Source organism: Budorcas taxicolor, chromosome 15 (assembly GCF_023091745.1).
Source record: "Budorcas taxicolor isolate Tak-1 chromosome 15, Takin1.1, whole genome shotgun sequence".
Taxonomy (NCBI): Eukaryota; Metazoa; Chordata; class Mammalia; order Artiodactyla; family Bovidae; genus Budorcas; species Budorcas taxicolor.
The window spans coordinates 46,293,456-46,310,828 of NC_068924.1; the positions used below are offsets into that span (position 1 = coordinate 46,293,456).

The 17,373-nt window shown below is 39.3% G+C and overlaps 1 protein-coding gene and 1 pseudogene across 1 annotated transcript; both read right to left on the reverse strand.

Moving 5' to 3' along the window:
• Positions 1-405: 405 nt before the first annotated feature.
• Positions 406-5,644, reverse strand: LOC128059845 (olfactory receptor 56A3-like). The gene is given in 3 exon segments (XM_052652127.1): positions 406-870; positions 873-1,353; positions 5,631-5,644. Coding segments are annotated over 3 exon segments (960 nt in total).
• A 7,070-nt stretch (positions 5,645-12,714) lies between these two features.
• On the reverse strand, positions 12,715-14,762 carry LOC128059846 (olfactory receptor 56A3-like; annotated as a pseudogene).
• Positions 14,763-17,373: the final 2,611 nt, after the last annotated feature.

Below are 17,373 nucleotides of genomic sequence, written 5' to 3' on the forward strand. Positions count from 1 at the left end.
AGCAGTTGCTTTTTAATTTTATATTTACTCTTCCAAAGTTAAAGCACAGTCTTTAAGAGCTATTTTGCTTTGGCCACACATTTTTAAGTGAGCATAGATTTTTTTCATCTCCACTAGTTCTACTTGGGAGATAATTAGAAGCAGACAATTAGATCAAATTGGAGGTCAAATTCATGACCCCAGGTCTTGCTAGCATGATGAAAGATTATATACATCTTTATCCTTTGTCTCTGCCAGGATACTATGGAATGATAAGAACTAGGATGTGACTGAGTAAGAGGAAACTGCACAGTTCATATCATTAGGCAAGAACAGGAAGAAGATTAGAACTTTATTTCTACATTCCAGTCCTTGATTTTCAATTGTGATTTTGAGTATTCTTCATGGAGAGCAGCAAGAACATAATTACTTTCTGCTGTCACTACCCTTCCTCAGTAATTTCCAAATCCCCTGCTTAATTTCCTGAGTTCTAACACCATAGACAATGGGGTTGAGAGCTGCAGGAATGACATGGTGGAGGACATTAAGTAAGACAGGAACGTCAGGCGAAACCTTTTCCTTGGCCAAATGGGTAAAAACCAAAACGAGCAGGATGGTGCTGAAGAAGAGGATAAGGATAAAGTGAGAGCCACAGGTGCTCAGAGCTTTAGCGGCTGCCCCTTTTGTATTGAGTCTAAGGACAGCTCGGAGGATGAAGATATAGGAGAGGAAGATGAGGATGAGGTCAGAGCCCAGCAGAGTCCAGGCTAAAATTAACTGGTAGATTTTGTTAAGGGTGATGTTACCACAAGAGAGCTTGGACACGGAGAGGTTGGCACAGATACAGTTCTCAATTATATTTCTTCCACAATAATGGAGCCGCGCAGAGAGAGGATGGGAATAGGTGCAGTAAGAAATGTGTTTCGGGCCAAGATGAAGACAAGAGCTCTTGCCACAAATTGGTCTGTGATGATGGATGGGTAGTGCAGAGGCTTGCAGATGGCCACATAGCGATCATAGGCCATGACTAAGAAGGTGCATGATTCCATGGGCAGGAAGTTATTCATGATGAACATTTGGAGGAAGCAGGCAGAAAAGCTGATGGGCCTGAGATCAAACCAGAAGATGGCCAGGACCTTGGGGATGACAGTGAGGCAGAGCGCCATGTCCAGCAGGGAGAGCAGGCTGAGCAGGTAGTACATGGGCTCGTGCAGAGAGGCCTCCAGCCGGATGGTGACCAGGAGGGTGGCATTGGCCCCCATGGCCAGGAGGAAGAGGAGGCTAAGGGGCAGGGACAGCCAGAGCTGCCAGCTGGGGGACCTGACAAAACAGTTCAGGAGGAACTCAGAGACTTCAGTAGAGAGGGAGCTGTTGCTATAAGGCAGCTTTGGCAGTGACTTCAGGGAGGAAGATGTCTTTAGGCAGCTGAAGAAGAGAGAAGGTGTTAATTCTACCACAGACTCTCACGAGTGTGGATTTAGCTTATAAGATCCTTGAAGATATGGACACAAGCCACCTCTGCCACTCTCATTCCTTGTGTCTAGAACATTTTTGACACACAGAAGTGGCTAACACATTTTCATTGAATATATAAATAAATGCTTCCATGTGTATAAATGCATTCTAAAGTGTAGATGGCATCCACAATCAAGTTTTTAAGGGAGTAAAAATTGAGAGTATGCAGAGGTATGATAGACTGTGTACATACAGCAACTCCCTGATGATAATTAATAGAAACATTTTTAATATTATGTCTAAGTCAAATCAATGCCCATCATCCATACCCACACCCATATCCTTACTTATACCTATACCCATAAATACTTGTGTTTATATGTGTCTTCAAATGCCTTGAATGGATCCTTGAACAGACAGAAAAGAAAGATTTATCGGATTAAGGACCGAGTGAAATTCAGACATTGAAATGAAACATCAATGTTGGCTTTCAACCTGCGGACACTGGTGGCATTTCATGAACATCAGCACCAGTTTTCTTACTTAATGGAGCTCAGGGACAGAAGATAAAATCCAGGTTCAAGCAGGGTGGGAATCTATTATGTGATCTCCCATATGGTAGGACTTTACAACACTACATCCTGTATGGTGTTGTACACTAGAAATAAATCCCCACCTTCATCTCCATTCCTCATCTGCACTGGGAACTTCTAAGGAAATAAACTACTTCAAATCTCATTACTTGGGAAAAATCTTCCCTGTAAATTCTGATGTACAAGCTGATCCTATGTGACTTTGCATCCTGAGTTCACACCAGCTCTTTGGCTCAAAAGATACTTAAAGTTATTCTCATTATGGGCAGTGGCATCAGAAAACAACAGGATCAAATCAAAATATTTTTTGAGGAACAAATTTTTTCTCAAAGAATTTCAATATAGACTTCTGAAGAAATTGTTTGCAGTAAAAAATTATTGAAAAGAAAAAAGATTAGGAGTAAAACCCTAGAAAACAATAGATCATAGAATTCAACCTACAAAATCTTGAGATATTTGATATTAATATTGAACCATTTTTTCCAATGGCTTTTAAAAAAAGAAATGAGAGATAGTCTTGAAAATATAAGCAAAGATAATGTTTAAAATAAGAATCAGTTATACCTCCTAGAAATAAAAATATAATAATTAAAATATAAAATTTAAGAGATAAGCTTAATAGCATATAAGCCACAATTTGAAACATAATTAGTGAACTAGAAGATGGGGCTTCCCTTGTAGCTCAGTCAGTAAAGGATCTGCCTGCAATGCAGGAATCTGCCTGCAATACAGGAGACCCGGGTTCAATTCCTGGGTCTGGAAGACCCCATGGAGAAGGAAATGGCAGCCCACTCCAGGATTCTTGCCTAGAAAATCCCATGGACAGAGGAACCTGGTGGGCTACAGTCCATGGGGTTGGAAAATGCTGAAGAAAGTGTAAGAGGAATTGAGGATAGAGTAAGAAGGTCTACAAATAAAATCCAAGTTCCAGATTTAAGAAAAGAGAAAAAGGGATAGAGGCTTTGAGCCTTTCAGAAATGATGAAATATATCAATAACCAGAACCAAGAGGTCCACTAAATCAAATGGGATTTAAAAAATACACCTAGATATATCAAGATATAACTAAATGTAGACACCTAGATAACATGGTCTAACTTCCAACACCAGAGATGAAAAGATGATCATAATGGTGAGTATGACTATTTTAATAAGAAGAATCCATGAGTGTCATACCACTAGAACTAGAAGTCCATCTTCCGAGTTGCACATTAACTCGAAGCTTCTTAGCCTCTATTTTGAAGAGTATCTCTTCTCTACAGTGCCCTCATGCCTCTCCTCCTTAACTCTCTGTGTTCATATCATTCATCCCTGTTTTCCCCCTATTGTTAGGTTACATTGCATAGGTTAATAAGACTTCATTGTTCATTTTGTTGTTTCAACAAGCCTGTAGACAGCTTCCTTGGAGCAGCAACTGTGATCTCTTAGGCCATTACACCAGGGACCCTTCTTAATGATTTGTCCTGTAAGATTATTGCTCTTGGTCTACAGAGCCACACCTGTGCAGAGACTTTTATCAATATCATTTTGGGGTACTAAATTAAAGTATATAGAAGGTATAGGAATTTTCATTAATATTAAAAAAGTATTGAGTCTGTTGTCACATTTTTTCAAAGGGACCTGAGTGAAGCAAGAAAGAGGGATAAGGAGTAATAAATAATAATGATGAGAGTGAGAAGAGCATTGAGTGGAAATGGTACTCTAAGCTTGCTTCCCCTGGGGATCTATGTGGGTCTGGAGAAAGCTGTGCATGGTGAAGTGACTCTAGTCCAAGTGATTGGAAGAGAGAGAGAGTAGAAGAAGTGGGGGAGAACAGAAACATATGTGCCCCAAAATATAGATGGTGGAGAGAAGATGCAAAAAGAGAATTCTGAAATTACAACAAAATAGATTGGATTGAGAAGAAAGAAGACAAAGGGAGTCAGAGAAATGAAGGAGAGACAGAAAGTGGACCAGGTATTTTATGAAATGAGAAAGGCAGTAAAAGGCAAACTAGTGAAGATTCCTAAGTAACGGTAATCAAGGGAGTGTGATAGGAAATGCTTTTTCCCTTTCAAATCTGCATTCTCCCATGTGTTCTCAGAAGAATTCAACCAAGGATTGTCAAGCTCTCGCCAACATGATACTCTGGTGCAAATTCATGAACTCCCACAAGGACCAAACCTCTCCCCAGCACACACAGACTCTGGGCTCAGCTTCGGCATGATCATCTTCATCTGGCTCCGTGCCACTTCTCTTTCTCATGTCCCTTCAAGGCCTGTCCTCAAATGCCTTTCCTAAAACCTACTTCCAACTGCAAACCCAGTTTTATTACCAGTGCAGTCCCTGCTTTAGCGAGGGGTCCACTATCTTGCCTTCGTTTTCTGCTGGAGCAGACTTACTGGATGGAGTCAGTGATCTCTGCCACGGAGGGAGAATTTGTCTCTGTCTGGCTCTTCTACACTCTGGCTTTCAAAAAGGAGAGTTTGTACTTGAGTTTTTACTTCCCCAGGAAAAGACTGCCTTGCTGGCCCTTCAGAGAATCAAGAGCCCAGCATCTTCTTATCCCATTGGGAGAAAGATTTACTCTCTGTTCTTCAAGATCTGTTTTCCCTAAGCAGAATCAATAATGCCCCCAAAGCATAGCAAGAGTCTCAGAGTTAATTTTACGGGACCAGTTAAATGGATAAAATGGGATACTTAGGAAATAAAGGCATGATTAATTTTAGAACACAGAACTCTAGGGCTAGAAGGGTCAAGGCAAATAGCTTTGATATCAATGAGTATCAAGTTCTGATTTTTCAGAAATGTATTGATAAAAATATATTTTTCATCAAAAAAGTCTTTTTCTTTTCCAGAAATGTATATTCCAACAATACAAGAGAAGACTCACACATGGACATAACCAGATGGTCAATACCAAAATCAGATTGATTATATTATTTGCAGCCAAAGATGGAGATATCTTCTGTCTATAGAGTCAGCAAAAACAAGATGGGGAGCTGTCTGTAGTGCAGGTCATAAACTCCTTATTGAAAAATTCAGACTTATATTGAAGAAAGTAGGGAAAAACAAAGAACATTCAAGTGTGACCTAAATCAAATCCCTTATGATTATGCAGTAGAAGTGACAAATAGATTCAAGGGATTAGATCTGATAGACAGAGTGCCTGAAGAACTATGGGTGGAGGTTCGTGACATTGTACAGGAGTCAGTGATCAAGACCATCTCCAAGAAAAAGAAATGCAAAAAGGCAAAATGGTCGTCTGAAGAGACCTCACAAATACCTGAGAAAAGAAGAGAAGTGAAAGGCAAAGGAGAAAAGGAAAGATATACCCATTTGAATGCAGAGTTCCAAAGAATAGCAAGGAGAGAAAAGAAAGCCTTCCTCAGAGATCAATGAAAAGAAATTGGAAAACAATAGAATGGGAAAGACTAGAGATCTCTTCAAAAAAGTTAGAGATACCAAGGGAACATTCTATGCAAAGATGGGCAAAATTAAGGACAGAAATTGTATGGACCTAACAGAAGCAGAAGATATTAAGAAGAGGTGGCAAGAATACACGGAAAAACTATACAAAAAAGATCTTCACGACACAGATAACCATGATGGTGTGATCACTCACCTAGGGCCAGACATCCTGGAATGTGAAGTCAAGTGGGCCTTAGGAAGCATCACTATGAACAAAGCTAGTGGAGGCGATAGAATTCCAATTTCTGTATTTCAAATCCTAAAAGATGATGCTGTGAAAGTGCTGCACTCAATATGCCAGCAAATTAGCAAAACTCAGCAGTGGCCACAGGACTGGAAACAGTCAGTTTTCATTCCAATCCCAAAGAAGGGCAATTCCAAAGAATGTTCAAACTACCACACAGTTGTGCTCATCTCACATGCTAGCAAAGTAATGTCTCAATTCTCCAAGCCAGGCTTCAACAGTAAGTGAACTGTAACTTCCAGATGTTCAAGTTGGCTTTAGAAAAAACAGAGGAACCAGAGATCAAGTTGCCAACATTTGTTGGATCATCAAAAATGCAAGAGAATTCCAGAAAAATATGTACTTGTGCTTTATTGACTATGCCAAAGCCTTTGACTGTGTGGATCACAACAAATTGTGGAAAATTCTTAAAGAGATGAGAATTCCAGACCACCTTTCTTACTTCCTGGGAAATCTGTATGCAGGTGAGGAAGCAACAGTTAGAACCAAAAATGAAAAATGAACTGGTTCCAAATCGGGAAAGGAGTATGTCAAGGCTGTATATTGTCACTCTGCTTATTTAACTTATATGCAGAATACATCATGTGAAATGCCAGGCTGGATGAAGCACAAGCTGGAATCAAGATTGCCAAGAGAAATATCAATAACCTCATATATGTAGATGACACTACCCTTATGGCAGAAAGTGAGGAAGAACTAAAGAGCCTCTTGATGAAAATGAAAGAGGAGAGTGACAAGTTGGCTTAAAGCTCGACATTCAGAAAACTAAGATCATGGCATCCGGTCCCATCACTTAATGGCAAATAGATGGGGAAACAGTGGAAACAGTGGCCAATTTTATTTTGGGGGCTCCAAAATCACTGTAGATGGTGATTGCAGCCATGAAATTAAAAGATGCTTGCTCCTTGGAAGGAAAACTACGACCAACCTAGATAGCATATTAAAAAGAAGAGACACAATGTATGGCAAAACCAATACAGTTTTGTAAAGTAAAATAAAGTAAAAATAAAAATTAAAAAAAAATAAAAAAATAAAAAGAAGAGACATTACTTTGCTGACAAAGGTCCATCTAGTCAAAGCTATGATTTTTCCAGTAGTAATGTATGGATGTGAGAGTTGGACTATAAAGAAAGCTGAGCACCGAAGAATTGATGCTTTTGAACTGTGGTGTTGGAGAAGACTCTTGAGAGTCCCTTGGACTGCAAGAAGATTCAACCAGTCAATCCTAAAGGAAATCAGTCCTGAATATTCGTTGGAAGGACTGATGCTGAAGCTGACACTCCAATACTTCAGCCACCTGATGTGAAGAACTGACTCATTTGAAAAGATCCTGATGCTGGGCAAGATTGAAGGCAAGAGGAGAAGGGGATGACAGAGGATGAGATGGTTGGATGGCATCACCGACTCTATGGACATGAGTTTGAGCAAGTTCCAGGAGTTGGTGAAGGACAGCAAAGCCTTGAATGCTGCCGTCCATGGGGTCGCAAGGAGTCGGACACAACTTAGCAACTGAACTGAATTTTGATACAAATATGCCTTGTGCTTAAATGTAATCCTGTGCGTTTCTATGTTGACAGTTTCTAGTGACTGTAAAACACTCAGATCCACTCCCTAATCTTTTCATGTGTGTGACCAATAGTTCTACTTGAGTGAAGCTTTCAAGAAGCCCTACGCTTGTGACACTTTTAATGTAAAAAAGATAATTTCTTTATCTGATTTCTTACTTAGCAATATACTGCAATTAATGTGTGGCTGTTCAAAAGGATGGTTCATCTTCTGTTACTGAATTTTTCTAACTGGCTCCTGTTCCTGTGACCAAGTGTCCTGGGCTGAAGTTTAGATAGAAGAAAATTCATTTTCCAGCTCTTTCATGTGACAAGTTCCTTAAATTATCTATCTCATATTCCTAATTTGCATACTTGTTGTGAGGAATAAATGTGAGCATGTTAGGAGCACTTGACTGTTATTACACTGTCATTGTTATTACTACTACTATAAAATTTGGCTCCCTAGTATCTTTCCTATTGGAAAGCCATTAGTCAACATAAAACTTGAAATAACCACTGCTTCTTACCTTGGAGCCTGTTCCACAGAATTGTCTATATCAGAATCAGTTTGATCTTAGATTTGTGCCTACCATTTGGAGCACTTTTACTTACACTTGTTGCTTTGTGCTTATTTTCTTTTTTGTAGTTTTATTTGCTCATAGCATCTTAATAAACAGTGGTATCACCAGAAGTTACATGTGCTTCTGACAGTAAGGCAGGGTCATCACTTCTGAATTACCACCTATCTCTTGGAGCTTACCTTCTCATGCACCACCTCTTCCAGTCAATTTTTACAAGTTATACAGGTAGCTTTTAAAGTTGGACATTCCCAAATCTGTTCACATCTTTTCATTTGATTGATAACCAAGATATACTTAATTTAATAATATTTAAGTGACATACGGCTCTTTTTTATCCTGTTAGATTGTTAGGAGTGAGAGCACTTTTCATGCCAATAACTCTCTATCAAAGTCAGTTCCAGGAAAACAAATGACCACTTGCATTTCCAAAACTATTTTGTAATCATCATGTCCTTCACTTAAGATTCTTTCTTACATAAATTGCAGTTTATGTGATTTTAAAACATTTATCATTGGCACTCATAAAAGTAAGGTTAATTTAGTATTTTTTGAGAGTTTTTGGATATCATTTCTTGACATGTGGAAATTGCAAGATGTCAAACCAATCTTGCTAAGGACCAGTGAGTTAAAAAGCTAACAGAGTGATTTCCCTTTAAAGAAATGCCTTGCATAATTGGCAAGCTGTTCCTTTTTAGACCCTTTCCACTGGAGATTCTTACTTGCTATATGACATCAGAAAGACACTAAGAGGCTCAGTTTTATTATTTGTTAAGAAGGGGTAAAGAAGAGGTGGCATAAATAATGGCTCCTTCTACCATCATCGTTTTCAGTTGCTAAGTCGTGTCCAACTATGGGACAGCATGAACTGCAGCAGACCAGGCTTCTCTGTCCTTCACTGTCTCCTGGAGTTTGCTACCAACATTACTTGAATACTTTTTAAACTTAACTAGCATTTTTTCCCCTCTTTTTTATCTTCATAAGAACACTATGAAATAGGTTATATGACCTGACCCATTAAATACTAATAGTCAAAGGGGCTAAGTAAATTGCTCAACATTGAAAAACTATAGCTGGAAAAGACAAGGTTAGAAAGCAGATCAATGAATTCAGACCAGAGCTCTCTCCAGATTAGATTCCAGACCAGAAGCAAGTCATCATGGAAAAAAATCCAAGAAAGGGCAGAGCTCCATTATCTGTAGGTACTTATACATAAACCACACAGGATAAATAGTAGTGGTTTTTGAATCTATTTTATTTAAAAATGTATACACGTTTGCATGCACACTTGCGTGCTAAGTTGCTTCAGCACTGTCCAACTTTTTGCAACCCTACTGACAGTAGCCCACCAGGTTCATGGGATTCTCCAGGCAAGAATACTGGAGTGGGTTGCCATGCCCTCCTCCAGAGGATCTTCCTGACCCAGGGATCAAACCTCTTTCTCTTATGTCTTCTGCATTGGCAGGTGGGTTCTTTACTACTAGTGCCACCTGGGAAGCCATATACATGTGTACATCCCCTTAAACATTTAGGAGATAATTGTTATAAAACTAAACACATAATATTAGAGTTATAGAGCTGGTACAATTTGAGAGTCACTCACCTAAGACTCAAATAACAGAATTTAATAACAGTAAAATTTAGGTGGGCTTCCCAGGTGGTTCAGTGGGGAGACCCAGGAGATGTGGGTTCCATCCCTGGGTTGGGAAAATAGTCTGGAGGAGGAAATGGCAACCCACTCCAGTATTCTTGGCTGAAAAATCTCATGGACAAAGAAGCCCGGTGGGCTACTGTTCATGGGATCACAAAAAGTCAGACATGATTGAGCATGCACCCAAGATTTAGCCTTCCTTGAGGTATATGTGAAAGTCACGCAGTTGTGTCTGACTCTGTGACCCCATGGACTATGTAGTCCATGAAATTCACCAGGCCAGAATACTGGAGTAGGTAGTCTTTCTCTTCTCCAGGGGATCTTCCCAACCCAGGGATCAAACCCAGGTCTCCCACATTGCAGGTGGATTCTTTACCAGATGAGCCACAAGGGAAGCCCAAGAAGACTGGAGTGAGTAGCCTATCTCTTCTCCAGGGGATCTTCCAGACCCAGGAATCAAACCAGGGTCTTCTGCACGGTAGGTGAATTCTTTACCAACTGAGCTATCAGGGAAGCTATCAAATAATACAAGTCACATGTGTGTTAGTCTTTCAATCGTGTCTGACTCTTTGTGACCCCATGGACTGCAGCCCGCCAGGCTCCTCTGTCCAGGGGATTTCCCAGGCAAGAATACTGGAGTGGGTTGCCATTCCCTTCTCAAGGGGATCTTCCCAACCCAGGAATCCAACCTGGATCTCCTGCACTGCAGGCAGATTCTTTACCATTTGAGCCACCAAGGAAGCCCCCTTGAGGTATATGGAGGGCACAAATTACACTAGCTAAGCCTTTTGCTGTGTGGCACTCCAAAGAGTTTTAATGTATGTTCTGATTTGCAAACAATTAACTTGACTATATTTTATTAGTTTTGGTTATACATTCATTATTTAATTAAAACTATTTGAATATAATATATGTATTAGGCAAAGTGCTGAGTATTGGTGATAAAGGAATAAATGCAAATTGGTGGTGAATCAATTTCTTGAATCAAGAAACAGAGGTACAGCTCCAAATTGATGCGATGAGTTTAATGCTACATGGGAACTGTAGAAACTGGTATCTATGCATGCACATTTTAAATAAGACATTATTCTTAGATTGAAATCTTTGAGTCAATGAGTTTTTTGGGAAGATATTCTTTAAGTAATAAAGAAAAAGATTAGCTATGATGTGAACATATTTGGATCTTAAAATTGATTTTACTTTTGAGAAATGTATTATTCTTGATTAAAATATTGAACATGCTTTTTGCTTTTTATGTGAGTACATGCTTACTTTTCAAGTAGTCATTCATAGAAGGAACTAAGAATGCAAATACCAATTTATTGTTTCTCACTGGGGCGAAGAAGAAAAGGAAATGAATATAGCTTTGCAGAAAGCATGCTTAAATAGGTCAAGGGATGTATTCCTGGTGCTTTCAGTGAAGACTGAAAGAACTAGACTTTGGGGATAGTTTTGAACTCTTTGGGGAGATTTTCTGTTTGTGGTCAGAACAATACATGTTGAAGTTTTCATTGAGCATACAGGTTTTTATCTAGAAAGGATCTTCTAAAACTGTTCACTGTTATCAGATAATAAAATACTGTTAAGCACAGTGACATCACCTCATTTGTTCCCCTGAAACTACTTTTTTTGTGTGGTTGTGCAAGGCTTACAACTCAGACCTTCTAACACTATCCAGTGCTTTCCTTGTTTGCCCAGCATCTTAATACCCATAGAGGCACATCATTTCATTTCTCAGCCTCTTCATTTAAGAAGAATATATTCCTGGAATTAATATTTATATTCCTCCAAATCAAACTTTAAGCTCCTGAAAGCAATAATAAAATCCCATTTACTTTTGTAGCTTAATAGTTAACAGAATTGCCAGACACAGGAGATGTGTGCTCAGAAGATATCTAAATCATAGGAAACAATAATCATATAATCTGTTTTATATTTCAGTATTATTACTAAATCATACATTATAATGCTTACAAATCTTTAACTTATTAGCAAAGGTATATTTGCATGCCTTACACTGTAACACTCTGAATCACAAAGATAAGTGGTCAAGTGTAGATTCATGGGGATAAAAATTAGGCATCTCTTAATATAAGAAAGTGGTTTAGCCACTCAGTTGTGCCTGACTCTTTGCAATACCATGGACTGTAGTCTGCCAGGCTCCTCTGTTCATGGGATTCTCCAGGCAAGAATACTGGGGTGTATTGACGTTCCCTTCTCCAGAGGATCTTACTGACTCAGGGATTGAACCTTGGTCTCCTGAATTGCAGGCAGATTCTTTACGATTTGAACTACAGGGAAGTCCTAAAAGAAGTATAAGAAAACTCTGATCATTGTTACAAACATGAACAATAGAGGCATAAATCTTGTCCTTTCGTAATGTGGTTTGGTTTAGTCTCTTTGCAATCCCATGGACTGTGGTCTGCCAGGTGTCTCTGTCCATGGGATTCTCCAGACAAGAATACCAGAGTAGATGGCCATTCCCTTCTCCAGAGAATCTTCCTGACTCAGGGAACGAACCCTGGTCTTCTGCATTGCAGGCAGATTCTTTATCATTTGAGCTACAGGGAAGTCCTTTCTGCAAGACACATTGCAAAGAAAACCTTGTCTGCTAGAAGAGAAGAGACAGAATGACAAAGGAAGTCAGCAGTGGGCTTGCAGGTTGAGAGAGAACACTCAGTTACAGAAAAGCCAGTAATGAGGTTGAAGATTCAGAGAAAATACCCAATTACAGACTAGCAATAACCTTCTAACATTAAGGCCTGAAATTCATGTCTTTGTCTCCAATATGCTGACTTCTGTGGGTATAAGAATAAGAAGGCAGTACACATTATGTCACAGCTCACAAAGCATCCACAGTTTTATTCTCAAGAATATAAAATTTATGTCAAGTTAACAGTTATATATTTATGAACATAAATTTCTCATTAGAACCTGCCTAAGAAAACTCAACATTTTGGGCAAAATAAGATAAGTGTGGGACAAAAGGAGAAGGGCCAAGGAGATTTCTGATGAGGAGTGAAAGAAAGAGAAACTCTAAATGCAACTGGAGCTTTATTAAAGGGGACACAGTCAGTTCATCCAGTTTGAGAGTAAAACTTACAGATATGAACTTCAGTCCATTCATTTATTATTGACTTAAAAACCATCCTACCTGGTTGTCTTAATTACCATCTTTTCTTCAGTAATCTCTGGATTCCTTTCTTGATTTCCTGGGTTCATACCCCATAAACAATGGGGTTGAGTGCTGCAGGAATGACCTTCTTCTTTGCCACATGAGTGAGGACAAAGACCAGGAGGATGGTGCTGAAGAAGAGGATAAGGATGAAGTAGGATCTACATATGCTTACGGCCTTGGCCACAGCTCCTTCTGACTTGAGTCCCAGCACAGCCCGCAGTATGAGGGTATAGGAGAGGAAGATGAGGATTAGGTCAGATCCCAGCAGTGCCCAGCCAAATGCAAACTGATAGAGATGATTGATGGTAATATCATCACAAGAGAGCCTGGACACAGACATATTGGCACAGATGCAGTTCTCAATGACATTTCTCCCACAATAATGGAGTCGTCCTGAGAGAATAGTGATGGGCAGAATAGTAAGGGAATTTCTTGCAAAATAAAAATGGCTGCCTTGATAACAGATTGGTCAGTGATGATGGGTGGGTACCTCAGTGGATGGCAGATGGCCACATAGTGGTCATAGGTCATGACCATGAACGTGCAGGACTCCATGGCAAGGAAGGAATTCATGTTTAACATCTGAAAGAAGCAGGCAAAGAAGCTGATGGACCTGGGGTCAAGCCAGAAAATGGCCAGGGCCCTGGGGATGACAGTGAGGCAGAGTACCATGTCCAGCAGGGAGAGGAGGCTGAGCAGGTAGTACATGGGCTCATGTAGTGAGGCCTCCAGCCGGATAGTGTTCAAGAAGGTGGTGTAGGCCCCTATGGCTAGTAAAAAGAGGAGGCTGAGGGATAGGGACAACCAGAGTTGCCAGCTTGGGGACCTAGCAAAACAACTGAGGAGGAAATATGAAGCCTCAGTGGAGATATTGCCATTTTGGTGTGCTGTCGTATTTTGTCATTTATTTCTATAGCTTTCTTTTAGTGATCTGTAAAACTAAGATTAAAAAATAGCTATTGATTTGAGGTATATGAAAATAGAACTTGCTTTACCTAGTGATATGTGGGTCTTAGCAGGCTCTCTTGGAATCAGGAGAATTTATCTGTTATCCTTTTTGATGCTCTATTCGATTATTCCTATTACTTTGGAGAATGTAAGGGGATGAAGTTATATGACTTGTTTATACATGTTTCATTTATTCAAGGTTATTTTTTAATTAATTAAGTCTTTACAGAAACTAAAAGACATAGAAAATTACTTAGAAAATTATTAAATTTTGTGACAAATTATTGTTCAAGTTTGTACCTGCAAGTTTCTTCCTGCTTTTAAAAAGACCATACAGAATGTGTCGCATCCACAGTTTAACTATAACAATGCATGCAAAAAAAAGAAAAAAGAAAAAAGAAATAGCAGAGACTGTCACAAACTAAGGACTCACATAAATAGCTGTAAACTTCCATCCACCCCCATCTGACCTTTCAGCCACATTTATTTTGAGCTATATATTTAAAAATATTATACTGCAAAAATAGAGTTGGTTAACTGGATTCTACCTTAAAAATAATTTTAATTTGTTTCCTATGGATTCTTCCTAAAATTGCTTTTTTTTTCTATTTCTTAACCTTTATATCAGTAGAATTCCTAACTTATTGAAGAAACAACCTTAACATGAAATTGAGTAATTCCTCCAAGCTATGCTGGACTGATTGTTGCTGTTGTTGTTTAATCTTCAAGCCATGTCCAAGTCTTTGCAAACCCAATGTCTGTAGCCTGCAAGGACCCTCTGTCCATGGGATTTACCAGGCAAGAATACTGGAGTGGTTTGCCATTCCTTTTTCCAGGAGATCTTCCAGACCCAGATATTGAACCGGAGTCCCTTCTATTGGCAGGTGGATTCTCTACTGCTGAGTCACCAGGGAAGCCCCAATGCTGGGCTGATGAAAAATGATTCTTCTGACTGCAAAAATGTGAGAGTGATGACGTTCACCTTTAAAGCCCTTCCATCTCCTTTGGATTTCCTCTTTCCATCTTCAATATAGTAATCCACATATAAGTCCCCATCCTCCCCACCCCACCACCATACACTTCTAGGCACTTGTTCAATGTTGATATTGCTTTCTTGTCATTTAAACATTCCCTCATCATGCTGTTAAGGACTAGTGTCACAAAACTTAATTAAGAAATGTCCTCAAGTTTGAAAGAGGGAAAACGTAAGCCATTCTAAGGACAATGGATAATACAAGAAAAAGTGCTATAAGCAATGGCAGAGTCTTGCATAAACTATTATGATTATATAGGGAAAGACTGACTAACATACACGGGAAATAGGCTGGAGAAAAAAATTATGAAAAAAGTAATCTGGTATCCTCTTTTACATTAGTGATAAAGATTCTAAGATTCTCCTTCTCCTGAATTGTGACTGAGAGTGCAGAGAAGACTGTAGCTGGGCTAAATGTACAGGTCTGTTCTTTCAGATCATGTAGTCCATTGCACATATTTTTTTTAATTTTTAAAAATTTAATTTGCTTTATTCCAGGCTTTTTGAACACCAAAAAAGAGTTCAGCGTGTGGAAAAGCAATATGTATGAATATGTTTCTTGAAGCATTGTTTATACCAGGAAACATTGGGAAATAATTTAAATGTCTCATAGGTGAATAGTTAAAAAAATTATGAGACTCAACTCAATGACCATTTGAAATAGTTTAGCTCATTGCCTTTAAATCTGTCAACATAGACAGATGTCTCTGTTAAAGTGTTATCTTGTGGGTTTAGAAACTTTATATCAGTAATTTAAGAACATCCCTCTTCATTTCTCACTAGGCTCACTAACATAAAATCACATGTTGTTTAGTTTTTGAACTCATACTACTACTGGGAACTGTGATCAAATATCTAGGGTTTCATCTCACTGAATCATTCACCCTCCTGTGAGATATACTTTATTATCACCACAGTACAAACAGGAAACTGATTCTCAAAATCTTAACCATTCTCACAGTATTAGGCTAATCCTACTCCTGTCTAATCCTAGCCCGATGTGTTAGATTTTAATAATTTCTAAGTTACCTTTGGTTCTAATGAATAATTCTGTGATAATGTATTTACCTCATCAATACTGTTGAAAAGTTCACCCATGATAAAATTAATAGTTTTGAAACTAGAAATGATAGAGGAGAAACAGCTTTGGAGTAGGGGCAGGGTGGCAAGCAAAAGGAACATTTAACCAAACTGTGAGCCTTATTTTCATACTGTGAACAATATTTTCATAAAGATAGAAACATACTTTGTGTTTTAATGGTTCACATAGTGGTTTTGCTTCCAGCTATGAATTCTAGTCTTCAAATGCAGTTCCAGTCCTCCTCAGCTGTCTCCTCCCAGATTCTCCTCATCAGAGGGTCCCTGTTAGTGGCCAGGGCTCTCAGAGGGGGAAGGAGGAGCACCTTCTCCCAGGGTTCCTGTCTTCACTCCTCCTGGTCCTTTGCTTTCCCGGACTAAAGGTCCTGTCTAGCTAGTGTCTGCTAGGCATGGCCTTCCCACTTGATATGTAGATGAGATTAAATGATCTTCCAATTCTTCTCTTGCTGATAACAGAATACACTAGTAGTGACTCAGACAATTTTGGAATTAATTTTAAGCATATTATATCATTTACTAAATTAAAGTATATAAATGATGAATAGGAATTAGTATTAATCTTGGAAAAGTATTGGTCTATTGTCAATATTGTTCAACAAGATCTGGAGACAAGAGAAGGGGATAAGGAGAGATAAGTAATAATGATAGGAGTGAGAAAAGCATTGAGTGGACATGGTGCTCTAAGCTTGCTTTCCCTGGGGGTCTCTGTTGGTCTGGAGGAAGTTGCACATGGTGGAGTGACTTTTGGCCAAATGAATGGAAGAGAAAGAGCAGAAGTGGGGAGAACACAAGCATATGTGCCCAGAAAATAGATGATGGAGAGAAGATGCAAAAAGAGAATTCTGAAATCACAACAGAATAGATTGGATTGAGAAGAGAGAAGACAAAGGGAGTCAGAGAAATAAAGGAGAGAGCAGAAAGTGGATCAGATATTTTTATGAAATGGGAATGGCGATAAAGGGCAAACTAGTGAAGATTTCTAAGTAATGATAACCAAGGGAGTGTGATAGGGAATCTTCTTTCTTTTCTAAATCTGTGTTGTTCCTCATGTTCCCAGAAGAGTTCAATGAAAGATGTTCAAGACCTCTTCAACATGATACTCTGGTGCAGATTTGTGAACTCCCACATGGACCAAACCTTTCCCCAGCACGCACAGAATCTGGACCCAACTTTGGCATGCTCATCTTCATCTGGCCTTATACCACTTTTTGCTCTCACACCCCTTCAACTCCTATCCTCAAACTTCAACCCTGCAGCTCTTCCATCTGCAAGCGCAGTTTTATTCCCAGTGCAGTCCCTGCTCTAGCGAGGGGTCCACTATCGCAGTGGTGACTTGGTTTCTTCATTTTCTGCTGGAGCCAGACTTACTGGATGGAGACAGTGATCTCTGCCAGGGAGGGAGAGTTCTGCCTCTGTCTGGCTCTTCTACACTCTGGCTTTCAGAACAGAGAGTTTAAGCTTGAGTTTCTACTTCCTCGGGGAAAGACTGCCTTGCTGGCCCTTCAGGGACCAGAGACTCAAGAGCCCAATATCTTCTTATCCCAATGGGAGAAAGACCTCCTATCAGTTCTTCAAAATCTGTTTTCCCTAAGCAGAGTCAATATTGCCCTAAAGGAGTCT